Source organism: Epinephelus fuscoguttatus, linkage group LG21, assembly GCF_011397635.1.
Source record: "Epinephelus fuscoguttatus linkage group LG21, E.fuscoguttatus.final_Chr_v1".
In the NCBI taxonomy this organism is placed as follows: domain Eukaryota; kingdom Metazoa; phylum Chordata; class Actinopteri; order Perciformes; family Serranidae; genus Epinephelus; species Epinephelus fuscoguttatus.
In genome coordinates this window covers 19,906,652-19,927,815 of record NC_064772.1, presented here as the reverse complement: position 1 = coordinate 19,927,815, position 21,164 = coordinate 19,906,652, and the positions used below count along the sequence as shown (strand labels likewise).

The following is a 21,164-nucleotide window of genomic DNA, read 5'->3' as shown; positions in this document are numbered from 1 at the left end:
TCTCCACTTGGTGAATGCCCGACCAAGGTTTACACGCGTTTGGGATCGACCCCTATCACTGTCCTGTTTAGCCGCCTTCTGTTCTTGTGTTCTTTTTCTTTTAGATGGTGCTCCTTCTTTATCTGCCATGACATCGAAAGTACAACCAAGTCCTTATAGATACATCTGGTAAAACTGTTACGTGTTCAGCAATGCCCGTTGCGTACCGTTTACTCGAAGGACACTCTTTGTAAACACTGCTCTTCTTCTTCTTTCAATTTATTGGCGGATCGCAAACAACTTCCAGGTGCATACCACCACCTACTGTACAAGAGTGTGCAATGTGTCTGAAATCATTCACTACTCCCTACTACACGTCATTTAGCCTGTTTCTTAAATCCTACTAGTAAACACGACTCCTTCTTCTTCTGTACTTTAATGGCTGCGGGCCGCTGTGGGCGTGCAGACTTACTTCCGCCTCCGGGTGCTGTATTCTGGTTTGCTGACTTCCGCTGAGTCTGACCCGACCGAGGCTACGCTAAGTAGCCATATGGAGAAAGGCTTTTTTGTCGCTGTTGGGTTCAAATAAATATGCAGATCTTCAAAGTGGGGGGGTTATGACTTTATAATAGTGTATTTGAGTTTTTGCCCAAAATTTTGATTATTTTTTCAGTAACTTTATCACATTAATCTCAGAAATTCTGAGTTTTTTCCCAGAATATTACCCCTTCCCCAGGCTCTGTATTTTTATTTTTATATTTATTTATTTATTTGTTTGTTTATTTAGTTATACAGCAGATTCCTGTGCTGATGTGATTTTGGCTGCGGCCAGACGCCACATCATATCCCCTCAGTCATGTCAGCTTGTCTGGGCGTGTGGGGCTTCTGTCCAACTCTACGCTCCTTGGAGTTGGTTTAAACACTTCTTTTGTTTTGCACATAAAGAGAATTACCATAACTGTGTGATGTTCTCCTGATTTTGTGTTCACTTATGCCGCTTCTCTGCTTTTCAAATCTAAAGCTACAAACAAATCTGCAATGATAGAATGTATTGTCACTCGTTTACAATTCAATTACCCTCACCTCAAGGTGGGCTATATGATAAAAATATTCCATTAATGTGAATTTTTTGTCATGATTTATACGGAGATGGAGTAAATTCTCTGGAAATAAACCAAAAAAAAAATATATCGACAGGAAGTACTTCATCAGATTGATTCAAAAATCCATATTCTCATAAATCAGACCTTGTTATTGATTTGCAATATTATACCTAACACCCAGTGATACATAACAATGATTGCTACCCTGCCAGTAACTGTGTAGTTACATCTCTACTGGTTGACATATATCTGTCCTCTCACTATATACAGACATATCTCCCAACCATATCAGCACCTGATAGTGAAGTGTAATTGAAGTATTATCAGCTCTTCCCATTCTAATGACATCACTGCATTCACCTTAAAGGAGATCATGATAAACCAAGTGGACCAATAAATGAGGAAAGTAAACAAGTGACCCGTTTTAATCCATTTAACCTTCTTGCTTCTGTGTGTTCCTCACAGTCATGCATGCTGTTTTTGCTGTTTAAAGCTATCACAGTGAGATCCTTCTCTGAGTGTTAACTTCTTTCATCTGTTTTTAACAGTCACCAAGAGTGAAGGAGGGATCACAGAACTCTGAGGTGAGATTTAAACGTTCTTTCTTCAGAGTAGAAGTGGTGTGTTTTTTTTATACACTGTCAGACCTTGGCAAACTATCTAAAATGTCTGTTTTATGGGATTCATGAAATGTCACAATGCAGGTTTTAATCTACAAAGTCTGACCTTCTTTAAAGAGTGGACCTCGAGTTAAGATCATTTAGTCATCATACTACAGTGTGTAATGAATAAGTGCATTGACTACGTCTCAATGCACACTAATATTTTACTGTTATTCCAAATGTATGAAATTTGATATGGGTCATGTAAAGACCATATTTAGGTTGGGAATTCTGAATTAAGACATTTGGGATATGCCAATAATTTGGAGATTTAGGAGCATTCTTTGGACGTGTATACAGTGTACTCAAAATATGCATCTCAGTTTTGTTTTTTATCTCAGTTTGCATCACACGGCCTCTCGCCTGTTTATGCTCAGCTCTGTGCATTATCACGGGGGTGCCTTGTACACGCACTAATTAGCCAGTAATTTGCAAGGCTGAGATAAACATGAAAGACTTGGATATTGACTGGTTTAAATATTGCAACACACAGGGAATCCATTGGCTCAGTGGGTAGAGCTGGCATCCTATGTACAAAGGCAATGCTCTTGTCTCAGTGGCTTTGGGTTCGACTCCAGCCTGCAGTCCCTTGCATGTCATCCTGTCTCTATAGCCTTTTATAGACCTTTTAGGAAGATGGTTGAAAGAATGAATGAGGGAGGTGGTCGAACAAGTCTTCCACTGGTGGAAAACTTTGAAAGAACTGTATTTTGACATGAAGAAGCAAAATGGCTCAAGCAACTCCAGCCTCCACTGTTCCATATTTTGATGTGATAAACAATGTTAGGGCACGGCTGCATGTAAATGGGAATATTAGTGGATTATTAACGTTCATTAGCCAAGTAAAGAGCTTATTAGGAATATTGTCTTTCTCAGAATAAGGGTAAGATGGAAATATTTTGTGCATGCAAATGTAGTCGTTGGTAATACAACCAGCCTGTCCTGTCACTGGGGGTTTGAACACTACGACTACAGGCCAACATGATGGAGAGACGGCAGAAAATATGCTGCAGTGCTTTCTACTGTTTACTATCCTGTTTTTTCGGCCTGTACATGACATCGAACATGACACATAAAAAAAAATGCATGCACAGAAAGGCATGCTCGTCTGCTGCAGTACTGTGTTCCCAGCTCTGGGCTACTGACAATGGAAAAGAGTCTAAAGCCTATTTTTAGCCACTTTACCGGAGTTTAAAAAAACAGCATACGTGAGCTAATTTTGGTGAGAAAGGGAAATCATTTACACCACAATGTCTCAACATTTCACTGTTTTTGCGTGAATTCACTTAAATACAGCATCAGCTTGAATAAATCACAAGCCACAAGTCATAGTCGTGACCATTTGATGGTATTCCTCCTTCAGGTTTTCCAGACTCCTGAGCCTTTAAGTAGTCAACTCCAGCCGATGGCCGCGGGTCAGGCAGAACTACCTCAGGCTGCAGGTCAGATTCCACTGCAGCCCACACCAGTCAACACTCAACCCACTGCCCAGGCTACATCTCCCACACCAGGCGTACCCGCTGCTGCTGCTGCTGCTCCCACACAGGTTAGTTTGACCTAGTTTCTTTTTCTTCCAATATACTCTGTTAAAATTGTGTCTATCATCTGTTAACCTCTAACTTCTGTCATACTCCTGTAGAAATGTGAGTTATATTTAAAGCTTTCATTCTAATCAAATGTCTGTTTTCTGACAGGTGCAAGCCACCTCAGGGAATGTCAAGGCTCCCATTAGTTTGGTATTAAGGTTAAGGTATGTTTTTTTTCTTTTGCAATAGACAAATCAGTAAACCAGCGGGTGAATGGTTAGTCAGAGTTCCATCATGTCTGCATACTGGATGTCTTTGTTTTCATATACAGTATATATTGCACTTTCAGTTGAATGGAATAAGTCTTTTAAGTTTTATTAAGCTAAAATGATGAACTTAACTCCTGATCAGGTCTCTCTTTCTTTAATCTCTCCAGAAATTCAAAGAAGGAGCTAAATGACATCCGCTTTGAATTCATGCCAGGGAGAGGTAAGTTCAGTTTCAGTATTAATCAAAAGCCAAACTCTGTTTGCTGGTGCCATCAAGTAGTTTTTTAAAAAAAAAAAATGCCAAGGTTAATGTTACTGGCTACGAATGCCACATTTTGGGTAATCAGTAAGAGAAAATGATAATATAAATTCCTCATGTTTTGTTGGAAGTTATTTTTCTGTGTCAGCTTTCCATCACAGTAGCCAAAATAAATACAGAGGCCTAATCTGGAAAACCAAAAGCAGCTAATTTCTATATTTATCAGCACTGAGAACAAGGTGCTGATAAATATATAATAGTTTTAAGGAGTGCAGTTCTCGATGTATTTTTAAAACCGTAAGAGAAACCAGCTATTTTGACACTGTTAAGATTTGTTTTTGTTGTTGTTGCTGTTTTAAATACAGATATTTTGTCCACCTGTCAAAAACCTGTTTCTTATGCTCTGACTTTCCAGACACAGCAGATGGTGTGTCCCAGGAGTTAGTGTCAGCAGGTCTGGTGGACGGGAGGGACTTAGTAATAGGTAAGCAATTAAGCTGCCCCAACACACAATGTTATATTTCAGAATAGTTATCGGAGGGTTAAAGGAACACTCATCCTGTGTTACATTGCATTTGTAAAGAAAACTTTTTTTTCGCATGCCTTTATGGTGAATAAAAAATCCAAAACAAAGATAAAAATCTTAGTGAAATGAAGTCATGAAGGGCTGCATGTAACAACGGCAAAACTATATCAAAACATCTGTTTACAAACTCTCACGCAAGTCGTGCAGGGAAGTCCAAGTCTTTTTTATCCAGTCGAGTGCTCAGTACTTCCCAAACAATACTGAACAGAAAGTGTGCTCTCTTCAAAGCCAGCCTCCACTGACAAAAAAACAATCCTTTTACTTGCTGAACATGGGAGCCGCTGGTCTACTGCTACCTCGATTGGTAGTTTGTTCGTGTTAGTGCTTAACCATGGTGAGTTAGTTCTGATTCACCAAAGTTACACAATAATACAAACAAATGTCTGATCAAGACATTGGTAGACCAGCAGCTCCCGTGTTCAGCAAGTAAAATTACTTTCTTTTTTTTTTTTTCTTTTTTTTTTTTTGGAGGAGTTGTGTTTGATACAGTTTTGCTGTTGTTAAACACTTCCCCTGATGACTTGAGTTCATCAAGAATTTTACTGAGCATAGCGTTGGTTCAGGCAGGACACAATGTCAACCTCAGTTCACATCCCAGCTACATCAGCTGATCTCATACATCCCAGTCAACTGATGGAAAGGAGTCAGCTGATAGATCACATGATTCCTTTCTATGCAACCAATTGGTGAATCTCATTCAGAGCACCCTATTTAAACTGCTTTATCCTGCCTACTGTTGCTGCTTCCTTTGCAAGCTTCCTTGTAGGCGCATGGAAGGACAGGGAGGTTTGGTCTCTCTGTCTGTGGCTTTCCTCGTTTGCACGTGGAAGGGCAGATAGGTGTGCTCTCTCCACCTTTCCATGTCTGCACATGGAAGAGGCTTTCTGCATAGGCCCATGGAAAAGCAGAGGCGCCCCAGGACAGAGCCATACCACCAAATATTATACCCCATATGGAAATAAAGTTTTCTTTGACTAAAGTGGTCCTGACTGAACCGTGTTTTGGGATTCTGCGTTCACCAGAGGCATGTGAGAAAAAAAATCTTCACAAATTCAATGTAACATGGGGTGTGTAATTGATAAGTGGTCTTTTGGGGGGTGAAGTATTTCTTCTCCTTCTCTCTCTGGGTCATTTGCAGTGCAGCACACACCAACATTTTCTCAGTCTCACATTGTCTCATATTTTTCTCTCTCTGTGAACACACACAGCACATCACCTGTTTTTTTCTTTTCATTGGGCTAAAACGTTGTCTTTTTTTCCAGTTGCTGCAAATTTGCAGAAAATAGTTGATGAGCCTCAAGCCAATAAAAATGTCACTTTCAAACTGGTGAGTGCGACACCTTCATCTGTAAACCATAGTAGTTCACTGAGTATGTTTAAAAGAAAAATATAGCACAGGTATTTCCAGCAAGCATTGCTGTATAAGATTAAAGGTGCCTTATAGAGTTTATGTTCAGTGTTCATCACTAAATCTGCGTATTTGTGTCTTTGCAAGGCTCATTTTTGTAATATTTTGAAACAAACTTGGCATCTGGAGTCTTCTTCTCCTTCTGCACTCTCTTTTCTGCTCACTACTTTTTCTTCCTCCCTCTTATTTTCACAGGCCTCTGGAATCGAGGGATCTGAAATACCAGATGACATCAAATTGATGGGCTTTGCTCAGCTCAGCATTAGTTAAACTGTTGTACTACCTGGGACCGTGACTTGCCTAAAAAATGTGAAAATTTAAAAAAAAAAAAAAAAAAAATAGTTAAATGCATTTTTTCTTTCGATGGCTGTAAAGAAACCACTACTGCCAAAGAAAACAGTACCGTTTTGTCGCCCATAGGATTATACGACGCCGCCTCGTCGAATGATGTGGTCGGCTGAAGTATCAGAGCGTACAGTATAAGAATCACTCAAAAAAAAAGTTTACAGCGTATATGTAGAAGGATGCAAGTATCTACAACAAACAGTTTTCCATTCTGGTCTCCCTCATCTTGTCATTATTTTTTTCTCTCTAATATGTGATGCATTTGCACAATCTGAACTAACGCCCTTGAATCCTGATAAGTGTAACAATGCCTTATATTCATCAGAACTACTGAATGCACGTTTTTTGGGGACGTCCCCAGTTACCATATGGAGCATTATGTTGTCTGAAATGTACAAATGTGGTTTCAGCTGCTCGTGTTAAACTTTTTACTTTATTTTGAGAGGAGGTAAGATGCAGCTTATAATGCCAACTAGAGTTCAAATTTAGGGGACTAATGTACTTAACAAATGTAGCGTGAAACCACTCCATCAGAAGGATGTGAACACTCCTATCAGTAACAGTCTTTAAAGGGTAAGGCTAGTTTTATTCTGTTTTCTTATTGTCGACAAACGCAGTGAAAAGACCAAAACCAACATAGTCTGTATATAAATAATTTCTTAAAACAGCTGGACACTGTAGCTTTTATCAAATATTACTCAAACAAAATTAAGTAGTTTATTTGTTGGGGACTATTTTCAGCTGCGGATTAATACATTTGGGGCTCTAGTGACCACAGCAGCAGGATGGCGTATGTGGGATTGACCCAGAATAAAGACAGTGCCCATGCTCCTCATGAACAAAGGTGTCGCTCAATTACTACGTTTACATGCACAAGATACTCTGTTTTCCGCCCTTATTTTGAAAGAATCCTACTAAGCTGTTAATAACTAATGAAAGTGAATATTCAACCAGTATTCCTATTAACTTGCTCTAACATGTCGCTTATCACGTCAAAACGTAGAACAGTGGAGCTTCTTTATTTCTCCAACCACCTTCTTGAAAAGGTCAGCGTTTCGATTTTTGTGCATAGCCAACAAATTGTTGATATTCAAGTCTAATATAATGTTTAAATTTAGGTGTGTTTCTTTTTTCTTGACCAGAAATGTGGGCTATTCTTGCAACTCTATCCCAGCACTGCAAACTGTTGACAAGTTGGTTTGTGTACAACATATCCATGACAACGCACAGAGCCGACGAGAAGCAGACAAGTAAAAACTGAGGTAAAAACCTCAGTTGAGATTCCAAATTCACTATATACGTGCCCAAATGCTAATAAAACCTGAATAATACCAGTATATCCCACGTCTTGATTAAAAAACAATAAATTCAGAATCTATGTCTTTATATGACCTGTCTCAAATTCAGAATACTGTCATATTCGTAATAATAGTGGAATATTAGTGTGCATGTAAACATACGGTTATATATCGTTAATAGTATTTGGGCAACAATAACACAATTCAAAAAGTTGTGAATATTTCCAGTCTTATCCTTTTAAATATTGATACGACCAGAGTGATTAAAAGCACAGTCTCCTGATGAAAGATGAAAACTGTGAGACAATTTAATGGAGCTGGTGTGAAATTATTGCACATTACAGATTGTCCAGTAATTCAAATTGATATTAAGGTCAACAAATGTTCCTAATTTGTGAAACTTAGATGATTAGGGAAAAACTTCTGTCTTCATTTTTACCGTTTCTAAGTTTGCCTCCTCTCATTTCACACAGGACACTGGCCTGATTATATGTTGAAATTATAATGAAGTGAAAACGTCTGGCGTCAGCTGAAACCACACGTGTTGTATGAGCAGATGTGTCTGTCTGTTGGTATTAGTTTGTGTCTCTTTGGAATCAGTTTCTTAAATTTGGAAGGAAAAAAAAAGACTTAAGTGCATTTTTGTTTATGTGGATGAAACATAAGTACTTGATTTAACCTCTAGTCTGTAAATAATGACATTTGGCTTTGATTTGTTTTTATACTGGGTGTTTCACTCTCGGCCTTGTTTCTGTCCTATGACACGACTGTGGGTTGTAGCCATGCGCGAAGGAAGACGACGACACCGCAAATTTGGCTTTGAACTCATCCTGTTGGACATACTGTTACTTACTCTGTCGTGTATGACGCATCTTTACATTAAGAAGAAAAAGGTTTTCACTTTTTGCCTTTTGAGAAGTTTGAATATATTTTACCGTGGAGCTACAGCTGTCCTGATGCACTGCTTTAATGCCACCTTAAAGTTCCCCCAATTTTGACCTGAGTGACAGCAAATCTGTCTCCAGCTCTTAATAATACCAAGTGGAGGCTGTTTACAGTACTTATTTTAATCCACCTCTGAAGTCGTGAAGCTGCTTTATCACTTGTTAATCATCTTTTAAACGGCTAAAATGAAGATTTTACGTCCTACAGCTGTGATTGTAGACGTTATGAACGATCAGAAATGTGATTCAGATGCAGAAGGCCGTTATCAGTGCAGTCACATCCTTACAGCCTAGCCTCTGGATGTTTTTGTGTGTTAGTGACACGGTTTGATACTGAATGTTCAACTCGCAGTTTTTGGCACCGACGGCAGTGGGAGGTTCGTTTAATACTGCTCTAATGTGTAGATCTGAAATGCCAGCAAGGTTTTACTGTTTCATTAGGTGACGTGAAAATGTCATAACCCTCCAGATGCCATATTGAATGAAAATGAATGCATTATTTTTGCTTGCAGATACAATGTTACGAGGACATTTTTGTATTTTGACTTTAAACATGTTGAAATTTTACGCTAGCCTTAAATTGAAAACGACCAAGTGTTTTTTTTTTCTTTGTTTTTTTTTTTTTTTTTGATGTAACATTGAGGATTTGATTCAGATTTTCAGTGTGTTTGAATTGTAGTTCTTGTGACACGTGAAGATACCTGAATAAAGATATACAGGTGTGTCGACCCTGTGTTCTCCTCCAAGTGGAGCGACAACAGTCAGCAACCCAATGTTACTTTAAGTTTCTCAACTGCAGTATTTGGTGCCATTCTCCTGGTTTAGTCTGCAGCTGTCTGCAGACAACGACAGGATAATGTGCGAGTGTGCATCTGAGTGTGTGTGTGTGTCTGTGTGCCTGTGAGTGTGTGTTGCGTTGATTGAGCCCTGCTTTTAACGGAGTTGAAGACCTAATGGCTTTGTTCTCATCCTCTCTCCAACCATCTCTTCTGTCCGGCTTATATGTAGTCTAACAAAGCTGTAGCAACTGAACAGATGATCGGCAAAAACAGTTTGTCCAGGCAATAACTCATCAAGGCTGTAATATATTTGAATTTTCCACCTGTTTTTAGTTTTTTCATTCTTTCATTTGCTCTATTTTGGATCATTTTGGAGTTCAAAGCATGTTTCTCTTGATTATTTTTAATCAATAAAGAATGAGCATATCAGCCTCCTCCAAGCACTTTCTGATTTTTTAAAATGTGCACCACCACAAGTCATTTTGAGTAAACTGTTCCTGTGAATAAATAAATAAATGTTTATGAACATGAATTTTGCAGATAGGACCAGGCACCTACACTGAACTGACTCCACAGCAACTTTAGGTAAGTAAGCGTTATATTTCCTCTAATAGTAATTCTTATTTTACAGCTGTTTCACCGTTTCAAACGTGAGCACTTTTGCTTTTGCTGCCTTCAAGTTTACTGTCGTCAATGTCTTTATTGCTACAATTGTCCTTTTACAATCCTTCCACCCAGAGAATGTGTTATGTCCTGCTATTTAAACATTAACCAGACTATCACAGGGCTGACATATAGAGACAGACACTCTATGTGTCAGCCCTGTGATAGTCTGGTGACCTGTCCAGGGTGTACCCTGCCTCTCGCCCAATGTCAGCTGCAATAGGCTCCAGCCCCCCATGACCCCTAACAGGATAAGCCGTTACTTTTCTAAATATACCATTGTTATTACTTTTTAACTTTGTCACACAAAAATAACACATGTATTTAATAATTCCCACATATCTATGTTACAACCTTAGTATATAATACAATATAGTCTACACAAGTCTAAATGTATGAGTGTAAAAATAGCTTGTGTTATGTATTTTGGGGCATAAAGCTTGGGAGACATGATCATTTACCAGATATGTTGGTTTTAAGGAAGTTAAAATTTCCATCCAATCTGACAGGTGTGACATCAAGATGCTGGTCATACAGCATGACTACATGCCTGCCTTCATATGGTCTCAGTAAAAAGCCACTCTAAAATTTACAGTTTTGTCACACAACACATGCCAAATGTCAGTGTCTCAGTGTCACGCTTTGAAGGAGTGTACAACTGGCAGAGGTTTTGCCAAGTTGTTGCCAGTGAGATTTGTGTTCATTTTAATACCATAAGCCGTGCGGTGTGGCTTCCGAGAAATTACGGCGCAACCACACACACACCAGTACAGGACCTCCACATCCAGCATCTGCACCAACTCCAGATACTGACTGATTCTTTTGTCTGAAGCATATACCAGGTGGATGGATTATCTTAGAAATTGAGAAGTGCTCACTACTAAAGATTTTAACAAATTTGCAACCACAGATTGAGAGAAATAAGTTGTGAGTGCACAGAGGAAGTCTCAGATCTTTGTGAAAAATTGGAGCAAAATCAAAATCCCTGAGTTGAAATGACCCTGATTACATCATGGGTTTGCTCTTTCAGAGTTACAGAACATATGACACAACTGTCGGCACAGGCTGACTGGTGTTGAAATAATTGATTGAGATATTACGTCCATAGGGCTTTTAAATTGCCAGTGGCATTTTTTAAAATGTAGCAATTACACAAAGTTAGATCTCTTAAGCACAATTTTGCCCTCAGAAACAGATCATAACTGTGATCTCAGGAAAATGGGGAGGAAAAATATTTTATTCAAAAATGTAGTGGACAAGCATATTTATATATATATATATATGCTAATTCTGACAAGGTACAGCCTGTTTATGACTCCATATGCAGTGTGACCCCAACGGTCGTTGGCCTCTGTCACCTTGTGTTACATGGGCTCCTTTGGGTTTTTGTAGCAGTGGCCCTGCTCATGTTGCAGTCTGTAAGACATCCTTTCATTCATTTCCATAACCGCTTATCCTGTTATGGTTTCGGGGAGTCTGGAGCCTACGCCTTGGACAGGTCACCAGACACATAGAGACAGACAACTATTCACACTCACATTCACACCTACTCTCAACTTAGAGTCACCGATTCAACTGCATGTCTTTGGACTGTGGGAGGAAGCCGAGAAAACCAACGCAACTCCACACTTAAGGACTCCGCAACCCCAGGGCTTGAACCCCTCATCCTGGGTTTGAACTGAAAACCTTCTTGCTGTGAAGCAACAATGCCAACCACTGCACTACAGTGCCACTTGTAAGACAGATAGAGAGAAAATGTCTGAGCTGCTGGATTGGAGATCTAGGCCATGTATCCACTCAACCTAGACTTTGAATAGCGTTCCTGATAAGACTCTTTGAGCCCTTTATACACACTTATGCCATATTAAGTGCAGACTTTGCTTGAGAAAACTTCCCATAGTATTTTAAAATCCTGAGCTGCTGGACTTCAGCCTGAGGTATCCTCATATGCCATTATTTAATATTTCTGTAGCCTGATAGCAGCTTGCAAAGTCATAAAAACACAGTGATTGACTGTTAAACATTAACTTGCAGGATGACAGTCAAGTTGACTTTTGTTGGCAGGATGTTGCTTAATGCCAGACCTTTTTACGTCTCTGTCTGCACTTGGAGAACATCAGTCATCAATATGAGCAACTTCAGGCAGATCCTAAAGGAGGTCGGGGAGTTTGGTTTGTTTCAGAAACGGTTAGTGGCTTTACTATGCATCCCCAGCATATTTGTAGCTTATGATGTGATCGGTCAGGTATTTACAGGAATGAGCTTTCCACATCACTGTAACACTGACTGGATCTTGGAGCGTGGGCCCAACCTGACAGATGAAAGACAAAAAAATCTCACCATCCCAGTGAACAAGGATGGGAAGTATGAAAGCTGTAAAATGTTCACACCTGTGGATTTGGATTTGGAAACTATTGAAGCATATGGGATTAACACTACGACTGGATGCATAAATGGAACAGATTTTGAGGGACCCAAAGGAGTCTCTAGCATTTTCACAGATGTAAGTGATACTTGTTTATACACCCAACACATTTTACTGTTGCATTAAATGTATTTCTTTGTTCTTGTGATTTATGTGAGGCCGTTTTTTCCTACTATTAAGTCTGTAAAAATGGAAATCTAAAAACTAACAAATTAAATTTAGTATGTTTTTCTTTGGTCTTATTCCACCATGCTTCCTGTTATCAGTTCAACCTGGTGTGTGACAGGAGCAGCTTTATTGAAGTATCACAGTCCATCTACATGGCCGGTCTCCTGGTAGGAGCACTGGTGTTGGGGCAGATGGCTGACAGGTACACATTTACTCCCATCTTTACTCCAGTTGTGACTAAAAATTGAACAGAAACAAGTTTGCTTTCAAAGAAACTTCTTTATGTGCTGTGATTTTGCTAAAATGAACTACTCTGCTCAAGAAAATTAAGGGAACACTTCATCGTCACAGTTTAACACGAAGTCAGTTGAACTTCAGTGATATCAATCTGTCCATTTAGGATCACAAGTGATTGTGAATCAGTTTCAGCTGCTTTGGTGCAGATGAAAGTGACAGCAGGTGCAACGGAGAGGCAAAAGCAAGACAACCTCCAAAAAGGGAATGGTTTTACATGTGGTGGCCGCAGACAGTTGCTCTCTCCTCATCCTTCCTGACTGATTCTTCTCTAGTTTTGTGTTCTGCTAGTGTCCATGTCACTACTGGTAGCATGAGACGGTACCTGCAGCCCACCAGAAGACCGGCTATAACACGAGGAGAGCTGGACAGGGCCATAGAAGGACATCAACTCAGCAGCAGGACCGGTATCTGCTCCTCTGTGTGAGAGGAACAGGAGGAGCACTGCCAGAGTCCTACAAAATGACCTCCAGCAGGCTACTGGTGTGCATGTTTCTGACCAAACTGTCAGAAACAGACTCCATGAGGGTCCAGTGCCCTCTAGTGGGACCTGTGCTCACAGCCCCAGCACCACGCAGCTTGATTGGCATTCACCAGAGAACACCCGAATTCCCAGGTCTGCCTTTGGTGCCCCATTCTCTTCACAGGTGAGAGCAGGTTCACACTGAGCACATGTGACAGCCGTGAAAGAGTCTGGAGATGGCGTGGTGAACGTTATGCTGCCTGTAACATCATCCAGCATGACTGGTTTAACAGTAGGTCAGTGATGTTCTGGGGAGGCATATCCTCAGAGGGTCACACAGACCTAGTGTCATAGCCAATGGTAACCTGACTGCTGTGAGGTAGCAGGATGAAATCCTTAGAGCAATTGTCAGACCTTAAGCTGGTGTAGTAGGCCCTGGGTTCCTCCTGGTGCAGGACAATGCCTGGCCTCATGTGGCCAGAGTGTGTAGGCAGTTCCTGGATGATGAAGACATTGATGCCATTGACTGGCCCTCTCGTTCTCCTGACCTAAATCCAATTGAGCACCTATGGGACGCTATGTATCGGTGCATCCAGCGCTGGCAAGTACAGCCACGGACTGTCCAGGAGCTCACTGATGCCCTGATCCAGGTCTGGGAGGAGACCCCGCTGGACACCATACGCTGACTCATCAGAAGCATGCTCAGACGTTGTCAGGAGTGCATACAGGCACCTGGGGGCCGTACACACTATTGAGTCACATTATGAGTTGACGTGATAAAATTCACACAAGTTGGACCAGCCTGTGATTTCAATTTTTTACTTTGATTTTCAGTGATTTTGAATCCAGCCCTCAGTGGGTTGATGATTTGGGGTTTTATTGACAGTTGCTATATTGTTTTGTCAACAAATCATACAATTTACAATCAGTAAAGATTTTCAACTTGATTAATTCGTTCAAGATCTAATGTGTGATTTAAGTGTTCTCTTTTTTTCTTTTTTGAAAAGATTTATATACATCCTTATACAGCTCTTCTCTACTCTTTATAGGCTTGGTCGGCGCTTCGTGGTCTTGCTGTCACTACTTCTCCTAATGCTGTTTGGTGCTGGAACTGCTTTCTCACCCAACATCTATGTTTATATGGTCCTCAAATTTTTAGGTGGCATCTCCGTTTCAGGCGTTCTTGTGAATGCATTTGTGATAGGTAGGTAAAATGTTCAGGATTCAAATTTCTGTCTGGGTCTGTCTTGAACCATGGGTTGTCTGGGCTTCAGAAAAAAATGGCTTCATTTCTCCTTTAGGAAGATTTTGCCATTTAAAAAGCATTATTGTTACTACAAGCAGTGACTGCATTCAAATGATAGATTTCTTTAATGTGCAAACATTGCATTGCATTGCTGTCTACCACAGTATCTTTTTCATACCACCACCAGGAGGTGCCAAAAGCAAAACAAAGTGCCTTAATTTAGCAAGGTGCATACCCAGAAGGTTATTTGGAAAATTCAACAGGTAGTCACTGATGGTTGATGGTTTGACCTGCAAGTTGCCAGTGGTGGCTGAAGCACCTGGAAGCTATACTTGAATAAAAGTACAGATATCTCAGCAGAAAATGACTTTGGTAGAAGTTAAAGTCACCTATTAAAATGTTACTTGAGTAAAAGTCTTTAAAGTAATTTTATGATATTAAATATAGTTAAGTTTTGAAAGTAAAAGTACAAGTAAATGCTGTAAATAAAAAAGCAAGTGGCTGGAATTTTGAGATTAAGTTTATTTCCTCTTAATATGTGCACCACCTTAAACATGAAGCCTTCATTAAAACTCGTCGTCGCCATCTTGATTTTTTGGAGCCAGAAGTGACCAAATGTGGGTGAGGGCTGGCGCTGGCGCTGTGGAGGAGTGAGGGGTGGCTCTACTAAAAGGCTAAGGACAAAATTGGCAGAAAGCCTGTCACTCTGAGTTATAGTTATATTTATATATATATATGTGTGTATGTGTGTCTGTATATATATATATATATATATATATATATATATATATATATATATATATACATATATATATATATGTATGTATGTATGTATGTATGTATGTATGTATGTATGTATGTATGTATGTGTATATATATATATATATATGTATGTATGTATGTATATAAATCTCCTGTACAGATGTCATTAAGGGGGAAATTAGCTATAGAACCAAAACTGTTTTTTGTACCAGGCTGTAAACATGTTTATTTCTGCTGTAAAGTTGGCATTTTAACATGGGGGTCTATGGGGATTGACTGGCTTGTGGCCATTAGGGGAACTGCAGCTTTTGGTACTTCCAAATTAGCTTCATTTACAGCCCCAGAGGTTGCTGTTTGGTTTGTACTTGCCTTTACCTGCTACTTTTGCATTACAGAAGCATGCATACATTTGACTGAAAGTTGTCTAAATATAGTTGAATTAATAAAAAGAGAAGGGAGTACAATGTTGCTTGCTTCTTTTCTGTGGTTAACTTTAAATGATACCATTTCTGTCTGTGTTATTACTTTGAAGGTGGAGAGTGGAGTGACTCCTCCAAGTTTGCGTTCTGCACCATCATCTGCCACTCTACTTATCCTCTGGGACTGATGCTGTTGTCTGGAATGGCCTATTTGATCCGCAACTGGAGGATCCTGCAGCTGGTGCTATACTGCCCTCTTCTGCTTGTCCTGGGAATCTTTTACTGGTCAGCAGCTACTTAGACCACTTGGTTGTAATGTTTCAGATGTGAATCTCCATTTTAGCAACACATTCTCACTCTGACTTCGTCACATATCAACGTTTGGTCATGGACCTTCCATGTCCAGATACGACATGAAAGGTACCCTGGTGCTTTGGTTGACAGCGTTCTGGGAGGCTGTGTCAAATTATGCCTGTTATGCCTGGACATGAACACTGCTCTCCCAGGTGAAGGTCGATGTTTTTTGGACTCATCCACCACCTCTCCCACCTGCCTTACTCAGACTTTCACTGCCTTAACTTTTGTTCTTGTCATACTGTGTTTTCCCCTGAAGCCATCGAGTCCCATTAACCTATAATGGCAACCGGCCACATATCATGCTGACGTTAAAGGACAGCTATCTTCGTCAGTGTCTGACACCGCAAGTCACCGCCCAAGCGCCAGATTTCGATGACTTCGGAGTGAGACTGGGTTGATTTTAGCCATAGAAAAAAATTAAAGAAAGTGTACTTTATGGGTAGTTCATGATCGTTGACCTGTATGTCAATTAGGATTCTCCCAGAGTCAGCTCGCTGGCTCATCACCCAGGGCAGGAAGGAGCAGGCTATAAAGGAGGTCCATAGGGCAGCCAAGGTGAACGGGAGGAAGGTCCCGAAAGATCTGCTAGACAAGGTGAGCTGTGTCAAACTCACTTTGGCTACACCCAATACCAAACACCATAAAGCCCCGAAAAAATGTTAATATATTCCACCTGCACCGTTTAGCTGGAGGTCGAGGAAACATCCAAAAGAGGAAGCATGTTGGACATCTTCAGGTTATCATATCTGAGAAAACGTGCAATCATAATGAGCCTCGTGTGGTGAGTATTCATTTCAACCACAATTTGCTTTCAACCACATCTACAGCCATACCTGAAGATATGTCTTCCACTCTGTTTATAGGTTTGCAACAAGTCTGCTATTCTATGGACTGAGCCTGAATGTTGGTAATTTCGGAGTGAATATCTACCTCACACAGTTCATCTTTGGTGCAGTAGAAGTTCCTGCACGTCTGGGCAGTTTGCCTCTTATCCAGCGCTTTGGGAGGAAATTGATTCTATCAGGGACCCTGTTGTTTGGAGGCGCTGCTTGTCTTGGGATACTTGGTGTTCCTGAAGGTAATTTGTACAATAATGATATTATAATATTAATAATAGTATGTTGTAATCTGTCTTTGCATTTACATGTATACTTGATTTATATGTGTCCCAAATTTGTATGTGTTTTTGTCTGATTTATTATTTGTCCATCAGACCTTCCTGTGGTGGTCACAGTCATAGCCGTACTGGGAAAATTTGCCGCCACTGCCAGTTTCGCCATTATCTATGTCTATACTGCAGAATTATACCCCACCACTCTAAGGTAAGGTAGATAATGTCCCAGAGGTAACGCATAAATCCGTTTGCTATTGTTACATGTTGCTGACAAGTCCATTATGTATACTGGCAGGCAGAATGGTGTAGGTCTAAACTCCATGTGTGCTCGTGTGGGGGGCATCCTCGCTCCACTGATCAGGCTCCTGGGCACCCACCATTCCACCATCCCCATGCTGATATATGGCATCGTCCCCATTGTTGCTGCAGGTTCCTCTTTATTACTGCCTGAAACCCTGAATGTTGAACTCCAGGACCACGCTGAGCTCAAGTGAGTTGAAGAATTCTTTTGAAGCAGAGTGCTTATTCTGCTTACAGAAAACTAAGAGCAATTAAATAATGATAGTTTTGTTTTTCATTACAGAAAACCTGAGAATGGTCCTGAGATGGGATCTGTTACGAAAGAGGAAAATTCAGGAAAGAGCACAAAGATGTAATTTATATGGACGTGTTGCTTTTCACAGAATCGTGTTTAACTTGTAAATTATTGAACATAATTTTATTTTTTGTTGTTAAAATCTGTTAAAAATGTTTTACTACCACAGAAGTTGTAGACCGTTTTAAAGCTGGGATTTGTGAACACATTAAATTATATATATGTATATTTGCTATGCACTTATTTGAGTTTTCTCACCTGAGGGAAAACGTCCTGTGGATGTTTTCTCTCTGTATGTATTTCAGTCGCAATGAGTTGACTGTCGAATCTTATACTTTATTTTTATTTTTATTTCAGACCAGTATGGTCCATATAGACACAAATAAAAAAACCAGACAGAGAAACAATCACGACAATAAAAACAGTATAGAGTGCTGTATAGAGTGGTGTGCAGTAAGATCTGAAGAGGGCTATTGTAACATCAGTGCACATATGGAATTTGCGTGCCAGCATGTTTGCTGGCGCATACAATTTACAACACTTGCGCTGCACATCATCATCATCACATAAATCATCTCTGATGATGTGACCCAAGTATCTTACCTTATTCACTACATTTAGTACTTGATCAGACAGAAGGAACAACGTAAAGTTCAACTTCTGGTATTCTTTAGCTTTAAAAATCATCACAACACTCTTTTTAGAGTTAAACTTAATGTCGAACTGCACACCATATCCTGAGCACACTCTGACCGGTTGTTGTAAACCAGCACTACAAGGACAGGACAACTATATCATCAGCATACATCAGATGGTTGATGAGACTCCCCGCTACCGTACATCCAGTCTTACATGCTTTTAACTCTTTAGAAAGATCGTCCATATATAAATTAAAAAGAACAGGTGAAAGTATTCCGCCCTGTCAAACGCCATTGGTACCAGGAATGATGCAGATGTGGTTCTGCCCCATTTGACCCACGTCATTTGATGTAAATACCAAAAATGCAAGATCCTTATGAGATATGGAGGGACCCCTCGCTCTTGCAATTTTAAAAACAATTTACAATGATTGACACGGTCAGATGCTTTAGATGCATCCAGAAAACACATAAACACTGGAGTGTTATGTCTACTGTACTTACTAACAACCTCCTTCAGAGCGTATATATACACAAATCTGTGCTGTGTTTATTTTTAAAACCAAATTGGTTATCAGTAGTTATTAAGTATGCTTGAAGCCTATCTAAAAGAATCCGTTCTAATACTTTGGACAGTATGCTCGCCAAGGCAATTGGTCGGTTATAGAAAATAATAAACACATTTTGATATGTCATATCCCAATGATACTAATTACATCAAGACATCCTTGACACAAAGTTAGCGACTAGCTGGTGAACATAGTGGAACATTTAGTAGCAAAACAGCTGCTGGATTTGATGTGTTATGTAGCCATAAACACAACCGCAAGTGAATGCTTATGCTGCTCCATGTTGGCTTGACGTGTAAACAGTAAAATCACCTATGTGTGTAATATTCCTGTCATCAAGTGCTGCACCCGTGAGGTGAGGTGAGGTGAGGCGAGGTAAGGTAAGGTAAGGTATTAATGTCCCTGGGGGGCAATTTGGGATACAGACAGTAGTCATAAGTAAAATAAAACAGACAGTACAATACATAACACACAGAATCTACAATCACACACTGTCAGGGATATATCATGGCCACTGGTTAAGATACGTGATAGCAGATGGAACAAAGGATGATCTGTAAAGCTAAGTGCTACATTTAGGGAGGCAAAATTTCCGCCCTATTGGAAGCATCTGAAACTCAACATGCTGGGGTTGTTGAGAGCGTGAGACAATTGACCGAGCATTAGAGGTGACCCTCTGTTCATACAGATGCTGTAGGCTATTCAAAGTAACACCAGTGACCTTACAGCACAACTTGACCACTTTTTCCAACTTGTTCTTGTTTTTAAGGCTCAGATTACCAAACCAACAGACCATGTTAAAAGAAAGAACGGACTCAGTAAAAGCAGAATAGAACAATTGCATGATTGTCCCATTTACATCGAAAGTCTTCCTTTTTAAGTCTTCCTTAAAAAGAATGGGCATTGGTTTGCCTTCTTACAGATGCTGTCAGTGTTCACATCAAAATTCAACTTGTCATCTGAGACAGTGCCCAGATACTTGTACTGCTGCATTGATGCCACCGACTTGTCGGTGGCAGGGCCTCCAAAAATCAGTTAACATCTGATTAGTCTTAAACACATTAATGTGGAGGAAAGACTGGTCAAACCAATTAACAAATTCACCCAGTACTGGTCCATGATCACATTGAAAAATGAATGAATGAAAATCAACATCTTTTTTATTAAAACATTTTTATTTGTATTTATGATTGTTGTAGGCATAAAGAAATTCTTACATTCTCCAGTTGTACTTCAGTCTAGTCTTGAGCCTCCCCAGCTAGGCTAGCAATGGCCATAAATGTAAAAGTCTCACAGGAAAATACCGACTTTAATATTGAGTGGACATATTCGTTTGCTTTCACTGTCAACGCTGCAAAGTTAAAGTGTCAAACAAGCCCACTGCAGAGGAGCCATCTTGTGGTAAAACATATTTTTGGATGCTCATATAGACCTATTTGTAATATTGATAGGCTAATATCGTGTTAATGTGAGTTAATGTAAATGTAAATGAACTAAGTTACATTTCACCGTTTTCTCCATAGCTATCCAGAAAACTATGAAATTTCCTTCTCATTGTATATTTCACATCATATTCTCAAGCTTGAACTGTCTACGGTAACTTTTTTGGGATGTGTACAGTTGACCTTTTTGTCTTTATGTCTTGCTCATGTTTCAGTTTCTGAACTCTACTGTCAGCTGATCTTCTGATCTTCCAAAGGCCTTATGTTTCTAGGCTTTTGACTACTTTGTACTAAGCAATTGGGATTTCACTGTGGCAGCCTCAGCAGTCTTTTCACATCTTCATTGATTCTTCTGCTCTGGTTTTTGACTGTACTGAACCTTTCGTTTTTACTGTTATAGGCTCCATATTATAGGTCTGAATGTGTTGGTAGTCTGATTTATGTTTGTACTATTTCCTCTGTCATTGTCTCCTGTATGTCACTGTGGTCCCTCTGCTAGCATCTTATGTCAGTGGTTCCCAACTGGTCCAGCCACGGGGTCCAGATTTCTCCTTAGTTATTTGTTCAAGGTCCACGCAGTTTATTATATTCAGTGTCATAACTGCATTTGGCCATGTTGTTGAGCTAGTTTGCTGACTCTGTTAAGTAGCTGTTATTCACTCACTCTACAGCAGGAAACGGGACTTCAAAATAAAATCTCTGTGCCTGAAATTCACCATACTTCAAAATAAAGTGTGTCTTTTTACAAATGTGACACGTTTGCAAGTCACTTGTGGTTCATTCAGAATGGATCTGCAACACACTTTTGGACCGCGAGCCTCCACTTGGGAACCACTGCGTTATGTAATCTG

General features: G+C 39.9%; 2 protein-coding genes across 2 annotated transcripts in view; both read left to right on the top strand.

Moving 5' to 3' along the window:
• Window positions 1-9,107, top strand: part of oxsr1b (oxidative stress responsive kinase 1b) — a 51,035-nt gene extending 41,928 nt beyond the window's left edge. Inside the window, exons 12-18 of the mRNA XM_049564632.1 lie at window positions 1,631-1,666; window positions 3,108-3,290; window positions 3,439-3,494; window positions 3,707-3,759; window positions 4,214-4,282; window positions 5,647-5,711; window positions 5,988-9,107. Of these exons, the coding sequence (XP_049420589.1) occupies window positions 1,631-1,666; window positions 3,108-3,290; window positions 3,439-3,494; window positions 3,707-3,759; window positions 4,214-4,282; window positions 5,647-5,711; window positions 5,988-6,062 (537 nt within the window). The 3' untranslated portion in view covers window positions 6,063-9,107. The remainder of the gene's footprint in view (window positions 1-1,630; window positions 1,667-3,107; window positions 3,291-3,438; window positions 3,495-3,706; window positions 3,760-4,213; window positions 4,283-5,646; window positions 5,712-5,987) is intronic.
• A 2,766-nt stretch (window positions 9,108-11,873) lies between these two features.
• On the top strand, window positions 11,874-19,872 carry LOC125881524 (solute carrier family 22 member 13-like). Its single transcript, XM_049564631.1, has 10 exons — window positions 11,874-12,324; window positions 12,513-12,616; window positions 14,221-14,375; window positions 15,712-15,883; window positions 16,429-16,549; window positions 16,642-16,736; window positions 16,819-17,033; window positions 17,169-17,277; window positions 17,365-17,559; window positions 17,653-19,872. The coding sequence occupies exons 1-10, from the start codon at window positions 11,887-11,889 to the stop codon at window positions 17,723-17,725; spliced, it is 1,677 nt and encodes a 558-aa protein (XP_049420588.1). The 5' UTR covers window positions 11,874-11,886; the 3' UTR covers window positions 17,726-19,872.
• Window positions 19,873-21,164: the final 1,292 nt, after the last annotated feature.

What these genes read in the sequence shown, in the direction of transcription:
- LOC125881524 (XM_049564631.1), top strand. Translation starts at nt 11,887, where the DNA reads ATGTTGCTTAATGCCAGACCTTTTTACGTCTCTGTCTGCACTTGGAGA. An exon ending in CGAAAGATCTGCTAGACAAG is followed by an intron (nt 16,550 to 16,641) that starts GTGAGCTGTGTC and finishes TGCACCGTTTAG; the next exon opens with CTGGAGGTCGAGGAAACATC. An exon ending in CAGGACCACGCTGAGCTCAA is followed by an intron (nt 17,560 to 17,652) that starts GTGAGTTGAAGA and finishes TTTTCATTACAG; the next exon opens with AAAACCTGAGAATGGTCCTG.